This window comes from Ochlerotatus camptorhynchus, unplaced genomic scaffold (assembly GCF_037179485.1).
Source record: "Ochlerotatus camptorhynchus isolate MF236.1 unplaced genomic scaffold, CSIRO-AGI_Acam_v1.1 ptg000165l, whole genome shotgun sequence".
Classification (NCBI taxonomy): domain Eukaryota; kingdom Metazoa; phylum Arthropoda; class Insecta; order Diptera; family Culicidae; genus Ochlerotatus; species Ochlerotatus camptorhynchus.
In genome coordinates, this window is record NW_027040655.1 from 206,101 (window position 1) to 223,946 (window position 17,846).

Below are 17,846 nucleotides of genomic sequence, written 5' to 3' on the forward strand. Positions count from 1 at the left end.
AGGTAGGCTTGTTGGACCGAGCTGTCTAGCTGCCGGCAAGAAATGACGATGCAGTGTGTTTAGGTTCGGAAACAATGTGCACTTGACAGTGAACTTTCGGTGAAGCTACTGCGACTGACCGTGATCACTGAGCTTGGTAAGGCGTGCATAATTAGTGTTTGTATAGAAAATGAAACTGGTGTGTATGGTCGAAAAATGTCGGAATGTGTTACAAAAGTTGGATTGAATTCAATTTCTTTAAATTAGATTATAAAATTGAGGAAGACATCTAAATGTAGTATACTGTATATAATCGCATATCAGTCCGATATGGATAGGAAATCAAGCAAATATGGGATATGCGATTATGGGTAGTATATTTCTATATAAAGAGAGATTTTCCAATAAAACCAAATAAACAATAAACAATAAATTTTGTAAAACCCTGAACCATTTAGAACTTCAATTTAAAAAAATCTATGAATCATTTATGGTGAAAAATAACTAGATCCAAAACCTGGCAAAAATGTGCGAATTTGGCAGATCACCAGTTTAATAAAAATAGCAAATGCCAAACCACCCTTCCTCACGACTAACTAACACTAGAGGATCTCTTTGTTTGCCACTCTGTCTAATTCTGTTCAATTTGATGAATGAACTGCATCTCAGTGAAGCAAAACAAAATCGTTTACAGGCTTTCCTCACAACTCATACTTAGGTACAAGTTTATTACGGTGAGCTGTCTAATGTCACTCAGCGCGCACTGGCTGTTATTTCCACCATCACTCTGGATCCCCCGTGTCTGTCTACTGAATGAATAAAAAGAGTACAGTATGTACGATGAAAATACTTTCCGAGCAACGCAACCTGACACCGTAAGTACATTGGGCTCCCTGCCAAAAGGGCGTAGAAATTTACACTTGGCTTTGGCACCATCACCAGCAGAGCAGGTCCTGTGTCAGCGGAAATTTGTCATCTTCTCTTTAGAACGTTCTGCTGTTCGGGGTGTGCAAAAGATATAATCAGAAATGTCAACGTTTTTGGCCGCTACCGAAGCCATCCTTGCCAACAGCATCTTTGTTTAGCGGGTTGAGGAGAAAGTTAAAAAAAATTGTTTTATCCTCACCCAACAACAAAAGCCTAGCAGTCAGAAAGCAGACGATTGTTCAAAGAAATTGTTTTTCAATCTCTTCCAGACAATAAACTGCCAACTATGAATGGTGAAAATCGGTAACGATACGGGTGGAAAAGGGCGTTGCAAATCTACTTTACCGGAACGATTTTTGCGAACCGGTTTTGTCCCCTCTTTCAAGCTTGAAGCTCGAATATAGGGTACCCATCGTAGGAATTTTTCAGATCGATATTATGACACTATGACAAAGTTACATTTACATAAGAGAAGGATGAAAGTAACGGTTGTAGCAACGTAATTGTCGCTGAACTTAGTTAAAACCCTTCTGCGATAAATGTACTACTAGAGAAGTCTTGCTTAGTTCTCAATACATTAATCCTGTGCAGTTGCTCTACACAAAAGTAATTCTGATGTAATGATCCCAAGGCGCAATTAGCAAGGATATCAAGTTTCAAAGAAATTATGCTCTTAAGTTATCAAGATTGTGAGACTTTAGTTGAGAACAAATTTCAAGATCCTTGTCTTAGAGAACTGTTCAATATTATGCTAGATTCAAAATTCTAAGAGAAATATTTTACATTGGCTTAGAATATTTATTAACAAAAATTATGTGTCAACGTACAATCAAATTCCTGATTATTTCCCGGATGCTTTTGTTTCAAAATGGCATGTAGGATATTGTTCAATAAATCATAGAACGAAAACAGCTCATGCGAAGTAACGTCTAAGACAAAGCTGTAGGCAACTAGATTGCGTTAACAAACAAAAAATACACTGAAAAAAAAACTAACTATTTAAATCTTCAATCAAATAAGGATTGCAACGATTTTTGCCTGAAATTATTCAATTATTTTGTTGGACATTTGTTCTAAAGTCTCAACATTCGAAATTCTATGTACCTCGGCAGTGCTGTACCAGGGAGGCAACTTCAAAATCATCTTAAATATTAAAAGTATATTCGTCAGGCAAAGTTTGGATTTCCTGTTTATAAGAGGATACAAACATTTTATATATTTGTTACATTTGGCTTGAATGCCCTCGTGTGATCTTCAAAAGTTAATTTGGTTTGACCAGGAAATTGGAATTCCGTTCATAGTGACTATATGACTACTACTAGGTTTCAAAAAGGAAGCTCTACGCTTATGTGGAAATATTATAAGTTGCGTTTTGGAAGCGTTGGGAGAAACCTTCCATTTTTGTAAATAAGAAAAGAAAAGATCTAAACTTTTCTGCAGTCTGCTGCAAATAACACGAAGACTTCTTCATTTAGCAGAAATGCCTGTGTCATCGGCGAACAAAGATTTGTGGCAACCCTGAGGCAAATCAGGGAGGTTCGAAGTTAAAATGTTATTCAATTTAGGCTACCCTGAGGAACTCCTGCTCTAATAGGTAGCCGCTCAGATTTGGAATTTTGATAATTTACCTGCAGTTAAATAATTTTGAACTTATTTCATAATAAAGAGTGGAAAATTAAAACGTTTTTTTTTTTCAATTTAGCAATCAAACCTTCATGCCAAACACTGTCGAATGCTTTTTTCTATATCTAGAAGAGCAACTCCAGTTGCGCAGCCTTCAGATTTGTTTGAACGAAATAAATTTGTAACTCCCAAGATTTGATGAGTAGTTGAATGCCCATGGCGAAATCCAAACTGCTCATCTACAAAAATTAAGTTCGTATTGATGTGAATGATCATTCCATTCCAAATTATCTTTTCATCCATTGATCAGGAAAGTATGCCAAATGTAAACATCTGTTAAATGGTTTTACCAAGAAGGACAAGGTACTCTCTGGAAGCTTTTGATAAGGATATAGAAAATTCCATCATCACCTGGAGCTTTCACATAATGAAACTTTTAAGTTATAGATCTTACTTCATCCAAATCAGTCCCCCAGGAATCATCAAAAATATTTTCCAGAGAGAAAATATTCAGATGATCCCGAGCAACCGGATTCTCAATAGGACTAATAAGACCCAAACTGAAATTATGGGAACTCTCTAATTGTTTAATTAGTTTCTGAGCATTTTACGAATTTATCAAAATTTTACCATCTTCTTTAAGCCCTGGAATAGGCTTTTGAGGATTTTTCAAAATTTTAAAAGTTAAATAGCTCGCCTTCATTATCTTCAAGAGATAGAGCATTCCAATTCAAAATATTTAATGATTTTAAATCCGCTACTGAATTTCAAAGTCATGACGACATTGTTCGCAAATTTTACTCCAGTTTGAATAGCATCATACATGGAGTTAGTTTTTAGCATATCAGTAATCATGTCAAATAATGATGTCTGTAAAAAATCCATTTGAGGAGCAGTAATGCTTCCTAGATCAAAATTTTCGTAAAAATTATGTTGACTAGTATTTTGATTTCTACCGCTGCAATAGCAGCATAGGTAGCTCCATTTACTCGCTGAACATTATTAGCAGCGAGGGGAGCAGGTATATATGAAGAATTTGAAGCAGGGGTGATATTTGTACCTAAGGGTAGGAATATAGAATTTGTTCCTCGCTGACTGCTGTTAACAGCAGAGTAATTTGTACCTGTTCGGAAACGTGGAGCGTTTCCTACATTGTCCCTTAGAACGAGATTGTATGATCGCTTTGCGAGTCTTACGTTCCCAAAAATTGGATTTGTGGTTTTCACCACAATTTGAACATTTAAATTTCATAGGATCTTCCTTCACAGGACAGTCGTCCTTTGCGTGAGCTGGCATGTAGCGTTTTTTTCATTCCGTGACCCCATCCCTGACACTTACGGCACTGGGTGAGGTTCCAGTCTTCCTGAAGCGCTCCCACTTCACTAGACTTGAAGTGAACTAAATAAAAATCATTAGAAATCCCATTGCGCGAATCTCCAGGACGGGATTATTTTTTTTTCATTTTGATTTCTTTCACTGTCACAACTCCAAGTTTTTGCCAGTTCATCTTTGATTTGATCCAGGGATTCACCACTGGGCAGACCTTTCATGACAACCTTGAACACACATTCAGTTTTGGTGTCGTAAGTCAAACAAATATTCTGCTTCTCAATGAGAAGAAGTTTGAATCCGTCTAAGGTTTCAGCCAATACACGGCATTCACCCCGACGGCCTATTTGCAGTGAAAACTTAAGTTTCACGAAGTTCACAAGTTCCGTGCGAATAGTATGGAAATCAGAAGAGGTTATCACAATAGGGGGAATCTTTTCTTTCTTGGCATTAAGCCGGGAAAGTTTGCTATATTTTTTCCTGGATGATGGATCATTCTCATCATCCGTGAGAAATCAAATTGATTGCTCAAATTAATTTCATCAGAAGGGGGATCAAGAGTTTGCCCTTTTCTTTTGCGCTTAGGCGCCATGGCGGCATCCAAATCGACTTCTAAGCAGATTACTATAAGAATATGAAGGATTGAAGAAGAATTTTCCAAATCGATATCCAAGCAGGATTACCTCGTATAGGGTCTAAACAAGGATCAAAGAGGAATAAGAGTCGAACAAGGTAGAAATTTTACAGGTTGAGCACTGAAAAGTGCTGTTTAAATTTGTTGTTCTATACATGGAATGAGATTAATCACAAATGCTTGGAGTTGTGAAATATTTTAATTTGTTCATCTAAGGTTGAACTTTTACCCACCTTAGTATATACCTATAAGATTTTCTAGGTTCTTAAAATTGTCTTTGAGTTCACATCAAAAGATCAGCCACAATTTGATGTGAACTTCAGCACGATTTATTTGGCAAAATGATGACATGCTTCGTTACTAAGAACATTGTTCGAGTCCTGGCTGATGTTGTAGCATAGAACATCGCATACATGGAAACGGGTCGATCACAATTCAGATTCATAGCAGATTCCAAATACCGAAGCTCTAAGAGAGGGTGGTTGAAAGAACGAAGTCTTTTGAAGTCTATTGTCATATCTAAAATCGACAATCGATTGAATAAAAAAAAAACCTGATCAACAACATCAACAAGCAAGCAAGCAATCTGGTAACGCTATAATTATTCCGATTGACTTTACACACAACCGTCGTCCGTCGGAGGTTGCTATCACTCCATTACCGTCCCAACCGAAATCACCGAACCTATCGGGCAAAGAATGAAAAGCGCACATTGAACGTGAAAAGCCACGGTTGCGGAACCGAGTCGAACCAGACGGGCAAGTTTTCCGGCCCCGGGGTCGTCGCCATCTACTGTTTGTTACCCCAGTATGAAAAGGAATTGTGGAGGTTCTATGATTTGATAGGAACCACACAAGGCAACGATGATGGTGGATGGATGCTGCTGCTGCTTGCTTTGCTTTCTGTATGTGTCTGGGACTACAACAACAAAATAAATTATTTTCGTATGATTGAAAAAAAACTCCCGGTCCCAAGGGCCGCAATGTTCGATCCTCGCGTAAAGAACCGACATCAAAACAAAATATTGACGATGGTGCTCCACGCTAGGGGGGACACGGAACTGGTGAATTTGTGTTTTCGTATAGGGGAACCACTCCCCCAAGGATAGTGTTTGCCCGAAACAGAAACGAGCTTCCAGATGGAGCGAAATGAATTTATTTACAACGCAACACAACCAACATTGAGAATATAGTTCTTTACCCCAGAACTTTCATCAACAATTCAAGTTTATCGCCTCTGCCGGCACAGATTCCTTGGCGGTGTCGGACGCACGTGCTCGCAGTAATAGGTAAAACTTTTTCCATCATCGTAAATTCACGTCGGTTTGTGACTGCCGTTGCTGCAGCGGTTGTGGTGCGGCGCGTTTAGAATTCCGCGCGCCAAGAATAGGTGGCAAAGCGTGAAGTGGGTGGGTACACGCACCGATGGTTGCTTGCTATATCGAGCTTGCTAGTGCTTGGGACGGTTGAGCAGCAGTAAACACTTCATGTGCAGCGGTGGCTGTCTAACGTGGGGCGTTTTCGCAGTTGTCGACAAAGCGATACTCTGTCGACTTATGTACGTGGGGAATTACGAGTTGATTTCGGCATGAAGTGAATCGAAGTGAGCCGGAACGGATAAGGAAACGGCGTTGAAAGTGTCGAATGTGGTTTTTCCAGGTTTGGATGCGCAACTGTTTGGAAATTTGTATATATTTTGAGACGTACATAAGGTCATTCGTCGTCACGTGGGGAAAGCGTCTCAACTTACCTAAGTAACATCACACTTGACAGCTTCCTTGTTCCCTTCCGAACGGTTCATTGAAGATCAATAGAGCATTAATAATGTAGGACGACGAAGAAAGTCAATGGGCTAAACTTCTCTTTATAAAAAGGGCATTCATTTCTGCTTTACCTATCCCTTCCTACCGGATCGTTAGTCACCTATGTTGCGGACAAAAAACACCCAACATAGAACAGGGATAAAAAAAGAGTTAACCATCTCGAATTTTACTGGGGGTGTATCCGATGGGTGACCATTATGGGAAAAAAACAGTAAAACAAATTTCGTACTCACCTCTTCAGGAACTTTCTCGCACTCGCCGTTCACCTTATCCTCACCTTCCTTGTCCTTCTTGACGGGCTTCTGTTTGTCCTTCTTGCTGAACGAGATACTTCGGAAGGACCATTTCTTTTTGACCTTTTTCGGCTTTTTATTGCTGTCCTCTGCGGACTTACTGTCGTTTAGCGTTTCGTCGGCACTGCCGTTTTCCTGTGTCTTGTTGGCTGCGTCCGAATCGGACTCGGCTTTTTCTGTGATCGGGGAACTGGCACTGGCGACACTGGCATCACCTGCACCCCCAGCAGTGGTGCTCTCTTTTTCTGTGCTGGAGTCTTTCTCGTTTTCGGCGGCATCCGTTTCGACCTTCTTCTCCTATTTTGGGGAGTCGGCGAGCACAGGAAACACGCGACAGGATGGAGAAAAATGACAATGTCGTTCCCAATGGGTTACCAACATGGATTGGTATTAGTGTTGTGGTGCCCGATGAGTGTAATTTGTTTGGAAAGGTAAAAAAGGGAAAGACAAAAACAATTTGATTAGTGAGATGGTTGGTAAATTTTGACTGGTGGTTATGTTCATCCGAGTTCAATTGTAAATTATGATCAGATTATCGTTTCCTGATTTGGGATGATATGAGCCAGAGAGGAGTTATTCCTGAACGGAACGGATGTGTCACTCCGACGGTGTATGACTGAAATGTTAATGAACGCGAACGACAAACACAATCAACAGATAAAACAGACAACTGAGCCTACGAGCGAGCGAGTGTGAGTGAGCCTACGTTTCAAATCGAATCGATGATGAAATGCAAACGCCTGAAAGTATACCTTTCAACAGACACAGTGGGGAGCTCGAAAGCTCCAACTGCACCCACCACCCATTTAGCTGCGCCCCGCACATTGCAGCGACTGTCTTCTACCCATCCCAACACATTTCTCAGTCCTCTCTGCTTGCGATGAATCATAAATAACGGGTTGATTATAAACACAAGAATTATTTTCGAATCTAATAATAATATTAAAATTTATGCAGCGTTTAAGTGTTCAGCGCCACGCTTAACTGCAGGAAATTGTTTCGCTGATGCATTGCACGTGTTGACGATATGTTGACAAGATGCACTTCCATTCAAGAGTGTATTTACTATAAATGTTGACCAGGCAACTTTCTGTTGCGCATTTGTTGAACTGCGCTGCGATAAGATTAGATCTGTCGATAATGACACGAGTTTATGATACTTTTATCACAAACAGAACATGTCAGGTTAATTGGAAGATTGTGTTTCTCGGGAGAGAGGGTGGTGGTCTTCCTAACATACATTTTGGTTGTTACATCTTGTTGATTGTGGAACTTATGAGAATTTTCATGATAGTCTTGAAGATAATCCCGAAGGAATTTTGAGACGCATTGGATAGAAACAGCAGGGTTACCAAAAGGAAATCTGTGTTTTTGTCCAAAAAATCTTTTCATCTTAGTTTTTGTCCGGAAAATCTGTGATGATATCTGTGTTGATAATTTATTAATTGAATCCTTTAAAAATGTCATTTGAAAAGTGATTGAGCCATTTTTATTATAAAAGCAAAAAATAGATAAAAAAAAATATATGTTCGTAAATTACTTATAGCTTGACAAAAAAAAAAGAATACCTCTGACAGTTCTCATTATCCTTTTCTAACCACAAATTGCATGTATAGATATAAAAAGTTGATGATGATAAAATTTCACTAAAGTGAAAAAATGTTTTGCTTTTAAACATCTCAAGTTTAATTTTTTTTATGTTTGATCATATTTTAAAAATCTGTGTAATCTGTTTAAATTCTAAAAATCTGTTATCTGTGAATACAGAATCTTGGTTTTAAAAAATCTGAAAAATCTGTAGAAATACAGATTTATCAATAGTTTTGGTAACCCTGACAGCCAGTAGAATATCAATGTCCACCAGCTAAAGCTCCTCCCCTTTTTAGTTTTTCTCCTTAAACTCCTTCTCTCAACAAGTTGGTAAATCTTAACCTTTAGCAGAAAGACGCTTAACACTTTTTTCGACGAATTTATGATCCTGTTTCACGTCATGGTTCTTCTCTATGCCTGTTCAGATAAATAAGTACTTTTATTTATTTTCTCTACTGCACTTAATTAATCGCGCTCGAATAATTGAAAATTCGACTAATATTTAATCGAATAGCTGGAAAAATCTCTACGATGAATTGTTAATCGAATAATTGAACTTTTAGGCATCCATAGAAAATAGTGTAATTTCATGTTTTTGGTGGTCCTTCGGAAATGTCGAACAAGTGTAACCAAGAACCAAAAGCGGTGCGATGCTAGTTTTCATTACTATGACGACGACTTTAGGGGCTTAGAAGCAGAGGTGTGAAAGTCAATTCTCTTCATCGATTTTCTCTTTTGATGATCATGGCTTCACTAACCTATTTCGCACTATTTCTGCTATGCTCTTTTATCATCCAGAACAACAAACGTTTCAATGAATGTGCTTGCCGTTGAGTTATTAACGAAACAGAAAGTCGATGCAGAGAATCGATCAAAATCACTTGCACCACTTCTTCCAAGTTTGGTTACAAGATTACAACTCTTGGGAGCATTGTGTGTGTTCGTTGGGGGCTTGTGATTCTGAATATAGAGATGAGTGTGCAAAATTTAACGCAATTAAATCCTCATTATTCACACACTTCGACTTGTTTCGTTTACTAACGACTCTCTGATGACTGTGTTGGGGAAGCAGCATATGCATGTACGTAATTGGTGGATTTGTTAGTTATTTCTACGCTTTTGGACAATGCTTGACATTTACCACTTTTTCAATAGTTTCTTGTTGAAAATCAACAGTCGAAAGCATTGCTATCGATGCGTAGAAATATTTCTGATCGATTGGTGATACAATTATTGAAATTGGTTCTGGGGCAGTTGAGTTATTAACGTTCAAAATCTGTCATAATTTAGTTACATGTTCCTTTTAAGGTTTTCAAAAAGTGTACCTCCATATAGAAATCACAGACGTAGTCCTACGTCAAAAAGTCGCACTTTATTAGATTTTATTTCAACAAGCAGCATCTTTTATTTCTGTTAGCAACTTCTTCCTTTTTTTTTGGTAAATATTGGAAAAATTTCTCTGAAAATTGTTGACATCTCATTGATTAGACTACCAAGCATTCGTCAACTAGATGGGAAATCTAAAAATAGCTCAAATCCAAATTGCAACAGCGCCAATAATTTGAACATTCACGCCACCGAGTTTGCGCTATATTCTTCCCCAAATTCACACCAGTGGACATCCAAACAGTTCCGAAAATATAGCGCTGAAAGTCTGCTAAGTGAGTGTTAATTCGAAATGCATTTTGGTAACCATAACTCCCACAGTCATAAAGGAAACAGTAAATACAAACCACTCTACGCTCTCGGCCTACCGAAACCTTTACCCTCGTTCTCACTTCACATCCATCCGATTTACTATTGTCCATTGGCCAGCAGCGGGGCGGTAATCATTTTTCTTTTTCCTACATTTTATTACCTCTCACCTGAACGCCCCCTATCATTAGTAAGTCGTTTTTCAGTTATTTGCTTCAATCGCTCTCTTCTCAAGATCCCCCCGATCATTTATTTCGTTTTCCCTTGCTTATGCCAGCACACTATCGCCCATCAAAGTTGAGTTATTAAACGGATGTTTATAATTTTCTACTCGATTCAGTGATTTAAAGAAATTTTCACCTCTACAGTCTTACGCCCGTCCGCGGCTAGCGGCGACCATGGCTGGGTTAAATTCTGGATCCGTCCCAAAGAAGATATGTTATTTTTCCTGCCTCACTTCTCCCTGCGTGTGGTTTTCATTTCAAATCAAAACAATCACGTCCACCACGACGACGACGACGACGGCCAGCTAGCCTGATATGATCGTAATTTATAGGAGAAACAGCGACGCGGAACGAAACGGTAAGGCACGACATGGGAACTGCCAAGTTGCGGTCAAGTTTGAATTGGATGGCTTTGTGAGTGTACTGCTGGATATGAAGATCTCATCATCATCATCATCATCTTCTTCCCCATCATCAACCCCAACTTCAGCCGTGCATTTAACGCACGCAAGACGTACTCGGGGCTTTCCGCGGATTGTTGTTATTGTTGGCGTATAGAACACACTTTGAATAATTACATTTATAACTGTTTCAATTCGAGAAATAATTACTTTCCTCGTTCACTCGTTTGAGCGAGCGTTCGTTTTGAGAGAAAGAAAAGAAAGAAAGGCGATGTACGATGCTCTAGTGATGTGATGATAGGAAGGAAAACAAGAAAGATCTTAGTGCGGTACCGTCTCTCTGCGAGGAGCTGTGGCAAAAGGTTGAATGGTCGCGGGAATCGTCGGGTCGCCGTGTTACTTTTTTTATATTAAGTACATTCACACGTTCACAGAATGACCGGGAATCTTCGTACAGTCGGTTTTAAGCGTGGTGATGCCCCATCAAATCTAGTTTATCGGTGAATGGGGGGGTATTTTTGTGGTTCGAGAATAAGAAAATGTTGCACACTGCCACTCATGGCAAGTCCGTCCCATAGCACAAATCAGCAAACCGAGAAAATGTGTTTAAAGTTTACTTCTAACCATTGGTTTTTATGTCATGGGACAACCCGTTTTGCTATTTTTCCAAACTTTTCCAGAACAAAATTAAAAAGAAATTCTGAGACTTCGAACAGTTTTTAAGATGTCAAGCTGACAAAAAAAAACCCCCCCGTTGTAATAAAACTCTACAAAGGGGCGAAGTCTGATTCGCATTCGCACGACCCCATTATAAGTCTGATAGGTAGAACCGCTCATGCCTTTGAAAAAGTTTCGAGACTCCAAAGTGCCTTACTCTTATGCTCTTGTTTATGATTCTCTATCCCGGACTAAGAAAACCTTAGTTGTTAAGGGGATGTTCATAAACTACGTAGGCTCGTCCATACAAAAATTAGGATTTTTTTTATGGATCGTAGACAATCGCTAAACCTCCCTCACCACTTGAAAGTGTATACGTGGCTTATGTACGGCCCATTTGATACCCTACCTTAGCGTGAAACTTCAAGAGCACAAATGTAAGCATCCACAAAATATATAAATATGGAATTGCTGCGCTACAACAAACAGAAATTAAGCGTTTCAACTTTCAAAAAAAAAAACAAATCGGTTTGCATATCCAGGTTAAGCAAAGTAAATAAAACATAGGAAAAAGGTACATATAGCGAACAGGTTAACATAATTCGATTAAAATATACTGTGCGATACATTCGTTTAGCCGCACTTCAAAAATATAGCCGTCCGGTTCTTATTTCAGTGCAAAAAATCATATTACGTATACATGTGATAGTGAGATGCTCAACCATGTTCAGAGCTGGTAAATATAACGGCCGTCATGTGACGATGAGAAAACAGGTCCTCTCACTATCACGAGACGAAACTACCTATTATTAGCTTTCTTGTCATTTTTCAATATTCAAGCGCTCATGAGAATAAATCTTATGCGGTTTTGACATCAACATTTCTAACTGATTAAGATGAATTTAAGCACACAACCGTATGTAATCGGTAGAGTGAATATATTATTAAGATTTCCTCGGTGCAAGTAACTTTAATAACATTAAATAAGCTAGTAATTACGATGATCACAACACTGTCACGTTCTGTCATGACAAAAAATTCGATGAGATTTTGAAGAAAATCTCTATGATCGTTTTATCATCCAATGATAGTGACAGAAGTATCTCTGTAAATATCGCGTGAGATATATCATTGAAAATGACATTTGCCAGCCCTGACCATGTTTACAAACTCTTTGCGAAAGCTTCTACCGTTGTCAGTAGGTAGTAGATTTCATTTTGACATATTTTCTTTTTTCGGTGTGTTGCAAACGTTTAGACGCAGTAGATGTTTATCACCATTTTACTTAAAGTTCTTCATATCTCGCAAAAATTTGTACTACATCTGCATTGAAGTAAGTCTCCTCTTTATTATGTTTGCAGTACATGTCATTGATTTCGATTTTTTTCAGACATAAGAAAGACAAAACGATTGAACGATTTCGAAAATGGTCAAATCCAGGTTCTGGCAGATCTAATCTTGAGATTGCTCGGAAGATCAACAGATCAGCAAAGGTTGTTCGGAATTATCTAAAAAAAAATCCGAAGGAATATGGTTTGAAGGTACGTACTTTCAAATGGAATTCAAAATTGACAGCTAGACCAAAAGGACAAATTCGGGTCGAAGCAACGCAAAATCACTTGAGTTGCCGCCAGATTATTATGAAGAGCTTTGAGTGTGTTGGTTAACTTCCTTTTAATTCCGTTATCTCATCTTTTGACAGATACTCGTATTTCGTCTACTACTTGCAGACTTCATCAGTGCCAAGTACTCAACACCACTGAAGAATCCATCTTTTATGTACGACTTATATATATATAACGTAGATAAAAGATGGATTCTTCAGTGGTGTTGAGTACTTGACACTGATGAAGTCTGCAAGTAGTAGACGAAATACGCGTATCTGTCAAAAGATGAGCAATTAAAGTCTGTTCCAGTTAGTATTTAATTACTGCAGCGCCTCTAGTTGTCGTAGCAAGAAACTATTGACAGCATTTTGATCCGGATTGTTTATTTATCAGTGAGAAATTCATCAGGATTCATATACTTGTTCAAAAGTTATCGAAGATGAAACGTGACACACGTAAAAAATTTCTGCACACTCACGTGCTAATTCCAACGTGGTCAGCAAAGGCTCTCGAATTTCCAAAATCGACTCTAAATACCGGGCTTAAACGTTACCGGGAATCACTAACGTTGGATCGTGCAAAGCAAAACAAACGTAGAAGTGGAACACTACGAGCGAAGGTCATAAGGGCAGTCCAAAAAAATTCTGGGATCTCCGGTCGTAATTTGGCGAAAAGGTTCAGTGCGGCACACAGTACAGTTCAGCGAATCTGTATGCGAGAAGGTTTCCGGTCGTACCATGCCAGCAAACATCCCAACAGAACGCTGAAACAAAACCTGGTTGCCAAAAACCGTGCAAGGAAGCTGTAACAGCAAGTTCTGACCAAGTATAACGGATGTATTTTGATGGACGATGAAACGTAAAAATGGACTTTGGACAAATCCCGGGCCAAAAAAAGTTGAGGGTTGTGTCCAAAGCACCACCGCATTGTTGACGTAGAACTACGAGATTATTTTGCTATTACCTTCAATAATATGTAAATGACAGAATAAATTGTTTAGAAATTTAATTGAAAATTTGAAACCCTTGATATTGTTCACGGTTCCCTTGTTGGAACTTTCATTAGAATTCACTCTTTCTAATTCCCTCAGAATTCAATACTCTCGGAATTTCTTTGAAGTTCTCATAAGACCTCTCTTTACATTCGTCTCGGAATTTATTTTGAATATTCATTAGAAATTAACTTGTAAGGGGCTGTTAATAAACTACGTAGACAGATTTTTGGGATTCTTGACCCCCCTCCTCCCCCTGCGTAGACAATTTTCCATACAAAAATTTTAAAAGTTGTATGGGCCGTGGATAATTGTCAATCCCCCCCCCCTAAACTGTCTACGTAGTTTATGAACAGCCCCTAATCCTCTTTTCAATCGTCATGTAATTCCACACAGAACCACCAAATAATTCTACTTTGAACTTAAACAATTGACTTTACGTTGTAGTCAAAACTCTATAAAAATACTCCCAAAAACTCCACTGGAATTTGTATCTTACAAACTTTATTATCTCTAGAATTCATTCTAAAATTTCCTCTAAATTCCTTAGGAATTTTCAACAAAATTATCGAAAAAGTTCTTCAAAGTGATAGTATTCAAAAAATCTAGTAGTTGAGAAGATTATTATTTTCCAAAGAGAGGACGAAGTATATTTTTTCCCGGTTCATCATCGAAATTCACAGACTTCTCCCGGTGATTTAGAATGTCCAGCTTTTTCCCGATTTCCCTGTGTTCAGTATACAATAGGTCTTATCCATCTGAATAATAACATTACTAGAGATAGCAATCTCCTATCTAGTCCGAGCACAAAAAAAAACGAAACTAACACAGAGAGTATGTAACTTTCGCTCATTCGTAAGGATACATTTCTCAAAGCGTTGGTCACTCAGCACATGAGTAACCTACGTATAAGTAAGTTACTCTCTGAATAAAATTCGTTTTCAGTGAATATAGACTGCTTAAGCAAGCCTTTTGAATCAAATATTACTAGCGTTGCAGTGGATTAAGAGACCAATCATGTGATAGGTATAGTCCATCCGAATAACTTCACTGAGTACAGAAACCTACTTTCTGGCCGTGCAGTCAAGATAAAACATGGGATATGATGCAAATTGCACACCGAGCTTGACTATCGTTTTCAGTGTGCAACGTAACGGACACCACTGTTTATCACTCGGCAGCCAAACAATGACTGCAGTCAAACTTTCTACGTTTCGCTTACTTTAGCATTTGGATTATCATTCTATGCCCTTTTTTTCTGAATTTAGCTGATGTGATTGAATGATTAGAAAAAATGCTACGCTGTCCACGCTGCAGCGAACGAGTTCGAGGTTGACCCGTCCAACGTTCAACGCTGAATGATTGTGCTTATGTTGTTAGGGACCAACTTCCTGATGGCTGTGTTAGGGGTGACCACCTTTCGGTCGAAGAAAATGTATGAGAAATTTGAATGTTTCCATATTTCTTAATTTGTAACTATTTAAATATTAAACATTTATAATGTTAGACATACCACATAAATTTTATAAGACTGCCGAATCGATCGACATACAAATCATCAGAATCCATTGATTATTTGCCAAGTTATTAGCTTTTAAAGTCTAACCAATTTTCGTTGCATTTCCCTGGATTGGCACCCTTCCCGAAAGACGTAGTCCTACGTCAAAATTTACTTTGCTAAACGTAAGGGGGATGCTCTGGATAAATTCAAATTTGTCTTTGCAGATAAATTCGCTCGCAAGTTGATGATATGGCAAGGCATGTGCAGTTGCGGAAAGAAAACTTTCATCACTGGAGCGACTATGAATTGACAACTTTACAATGAGGAGTGTCTCCAGAACATAATTTTGCCGTTCATTCAAACACACGAAGGTCCCGTAAAGTTTTGGCCTAACTTAGCCAGCTGCCTTACAGCCGCGATATCATAGAATGGTATAAGCAGAATAATGTCGATTTTATTGAGAAAAGTATCAAACCACCAAATTGTCGAGATTTTCGTCCCACTGAAAATTTTTGGGCAAGCGCAAATTGAAGAAATGTAGCAAAACAATCAAAACACCATCTGATTTGGAGAAGTGGTGGAAAAGGATGGGAGATGAGGTTGACAGTACTGCGTTTGTTTAAAAAATTATAATCAATATTTCTCGATAACTTTTTCAAAGGTATTCGCTCACGCATGCTAACACTACCATCAGATAGGGGGAATTTTCTCCTGCCTGCTAGTGGTGTTAGAAAGCGTGTGCGAGCTACCAGCTACGCAAAATCGACGATCAAATGCGTTGTTTACAAAAAAAAAGTTATTGAGATTTATCGAATTTTATTTTAATTTTTTCTTGAAGTAAGATGTTTACCCGTGTTTGTCCTAGTGAAAATTAAATCTCGAGCCATCCCAGCTTTCCTGGTAAGGGTAGGGTTGCTATCCTCGAAGACGGGACCAAAAATATTTCGCTTCAGAAAATGCCAACGACATTGGGCTGGAATTGAACCCAAACCTATTGTGGTGAGAGAGTAATCCCGCTATCAACTCAACCACCGACCCCGTCAGTGTATTTTTATTTTGTTATTTAATATTTCAATACAGGATTTTTAACTCAAAATTATATTTAAAAAATTGTGTATAGGGGAAATGGCTCTAATGTTGGCCTATGGATCTAAGATTGGGCCCATCCCTAAAAATCTAATATTAATCAATTTTATCTAGATGAACGAATCATTGGTACGGTACTCATGGATATTTTTGGCCGCTATTGAAAATTTAGTCGATTGCTGAATTTATATATGGGATTAGGGCCATTTAGACCGACATTACATGCATTTCTCCTATATTGCCGACACATACTATTATATCGTTTCCTACAACTTTGTATCAGACGTCGACGTGACGTTCATGTAAAAACATCGAATAAGCCACTAAAAAAGCATTATAAGATTCAAAAGGGCCGAATTTTAGCTCAAATGTGGATAATTGCCTACAACACAAAATTACGCAATGTTTTATGCAGATCGGACAATGTCGCGTCAGACCGATTCGTCCTTAGGTTTGAACATGCTTTTTTGTAGATTTGACCATAATTATATTTGCTAGAAGTTATTGCCAATTCAGAGAAAAATTGCTTCAAAATCTGACGGAAGGATTGCTGATTTTTCTCGATCCATGGCAATAAAAAGCAATGAAATCTTGATTTTTTTTTTTTCTCACGCAAACGTAAAATTTATATAATATTCAAAATTGTGTGTCATTAAAACTCTCGAATTTTCACTGGTTTATCGATAAAGTTCCCACTCTGTAAATAATTCAAATTTAACCACTTGAAACTTCAATACCATGTAACCACCACGTAATACCACAGCCAACAAGCTTGCTAATCTAAATCAATCTCAATCTAAGATCAATTATCTTCCGTTCTTTTTTGCATTCCATTTGCGAAATCCCCAGGTGTGACTCACCTCTGCTACTACTGACTAAACATTTCAATTAGTCAGCCCTGGTCCGGCCTAATATTGAAATTCCCTTCTCCGGTCGCTCGTTGACCACCGTCAGCAGATTACACCGAAACGGCCCAACCCCTACCAACCGCCTTGTCCCATTGTACCGAGCACGGAAAAGCGAAGGGAAATCACAGCAAACCCCCAGCAGAACGTGTTGTTTTGCACAAATTATGATTAGCAAATAAGGTAAAGTTCTTTATTCTCCGTTTCGGTCTTTATTCCGCGCTTGCGGAAAACAGCATCATACTATTGCAAGCTAAAAACAACAACAAAATCAGCTGCTCCCTTCGGATTGGCCGCCAATCAATGTGGGGCAGTGGAAACTATGAAATAAATCGTGATCTTGCTCAACTCCACTGCCTTCGGCAGACCTGAGGAGGTGATGCGATTTCCATCGCGAGCCAAAACTGGGCAAAAGCACATGAACACCAACAAGTCGGTAGTGAATTTTAAATTTTAAATTTACTTCAACCAATTTTGGTCCGTGCAAGTTCGTTTGAAACTCCCATCAAAGTCGTCTGAACTGCGAACACCGTCTACGAATCTAGGGCGGCGACGGCGGTAAAGGATGGAAGCTGGGGGATC

At 38.6% G+C, this 17,846-nt stretch overlaps 1 protein-coding gene across 4 annotated transcripts in view; it reads right to left on the bottom strand.

Moving 5' to 3' along the window:
• The window catches only part of LOC135701495 (fibrous sheath CABYR-binding protein-like), a 292,932-nt gene that overhangs the window by 66,505 nt on the left and 208,581 nt on the right, over nt 1-17,846 (bottom strand). For 3 of the 4 annotated variants that reach the window (XM_065222303.1, XM_065222301.1, XM_065222302.1), the window contains exon 4: nt 6,548-6,904. The exons of the other annotated variant lie outside the window; for it this stretch is intronic. In XM_065222303.1, coding sequence (XP_065078375.1) covers nt 6,548-6,904 — 357 coding nt within the window. The remainder of the gene's footprint in view (nt 1-6,547; nt 6,905-17,846) is intronic. 4 annotated transcript variants of the gene reach the window in all.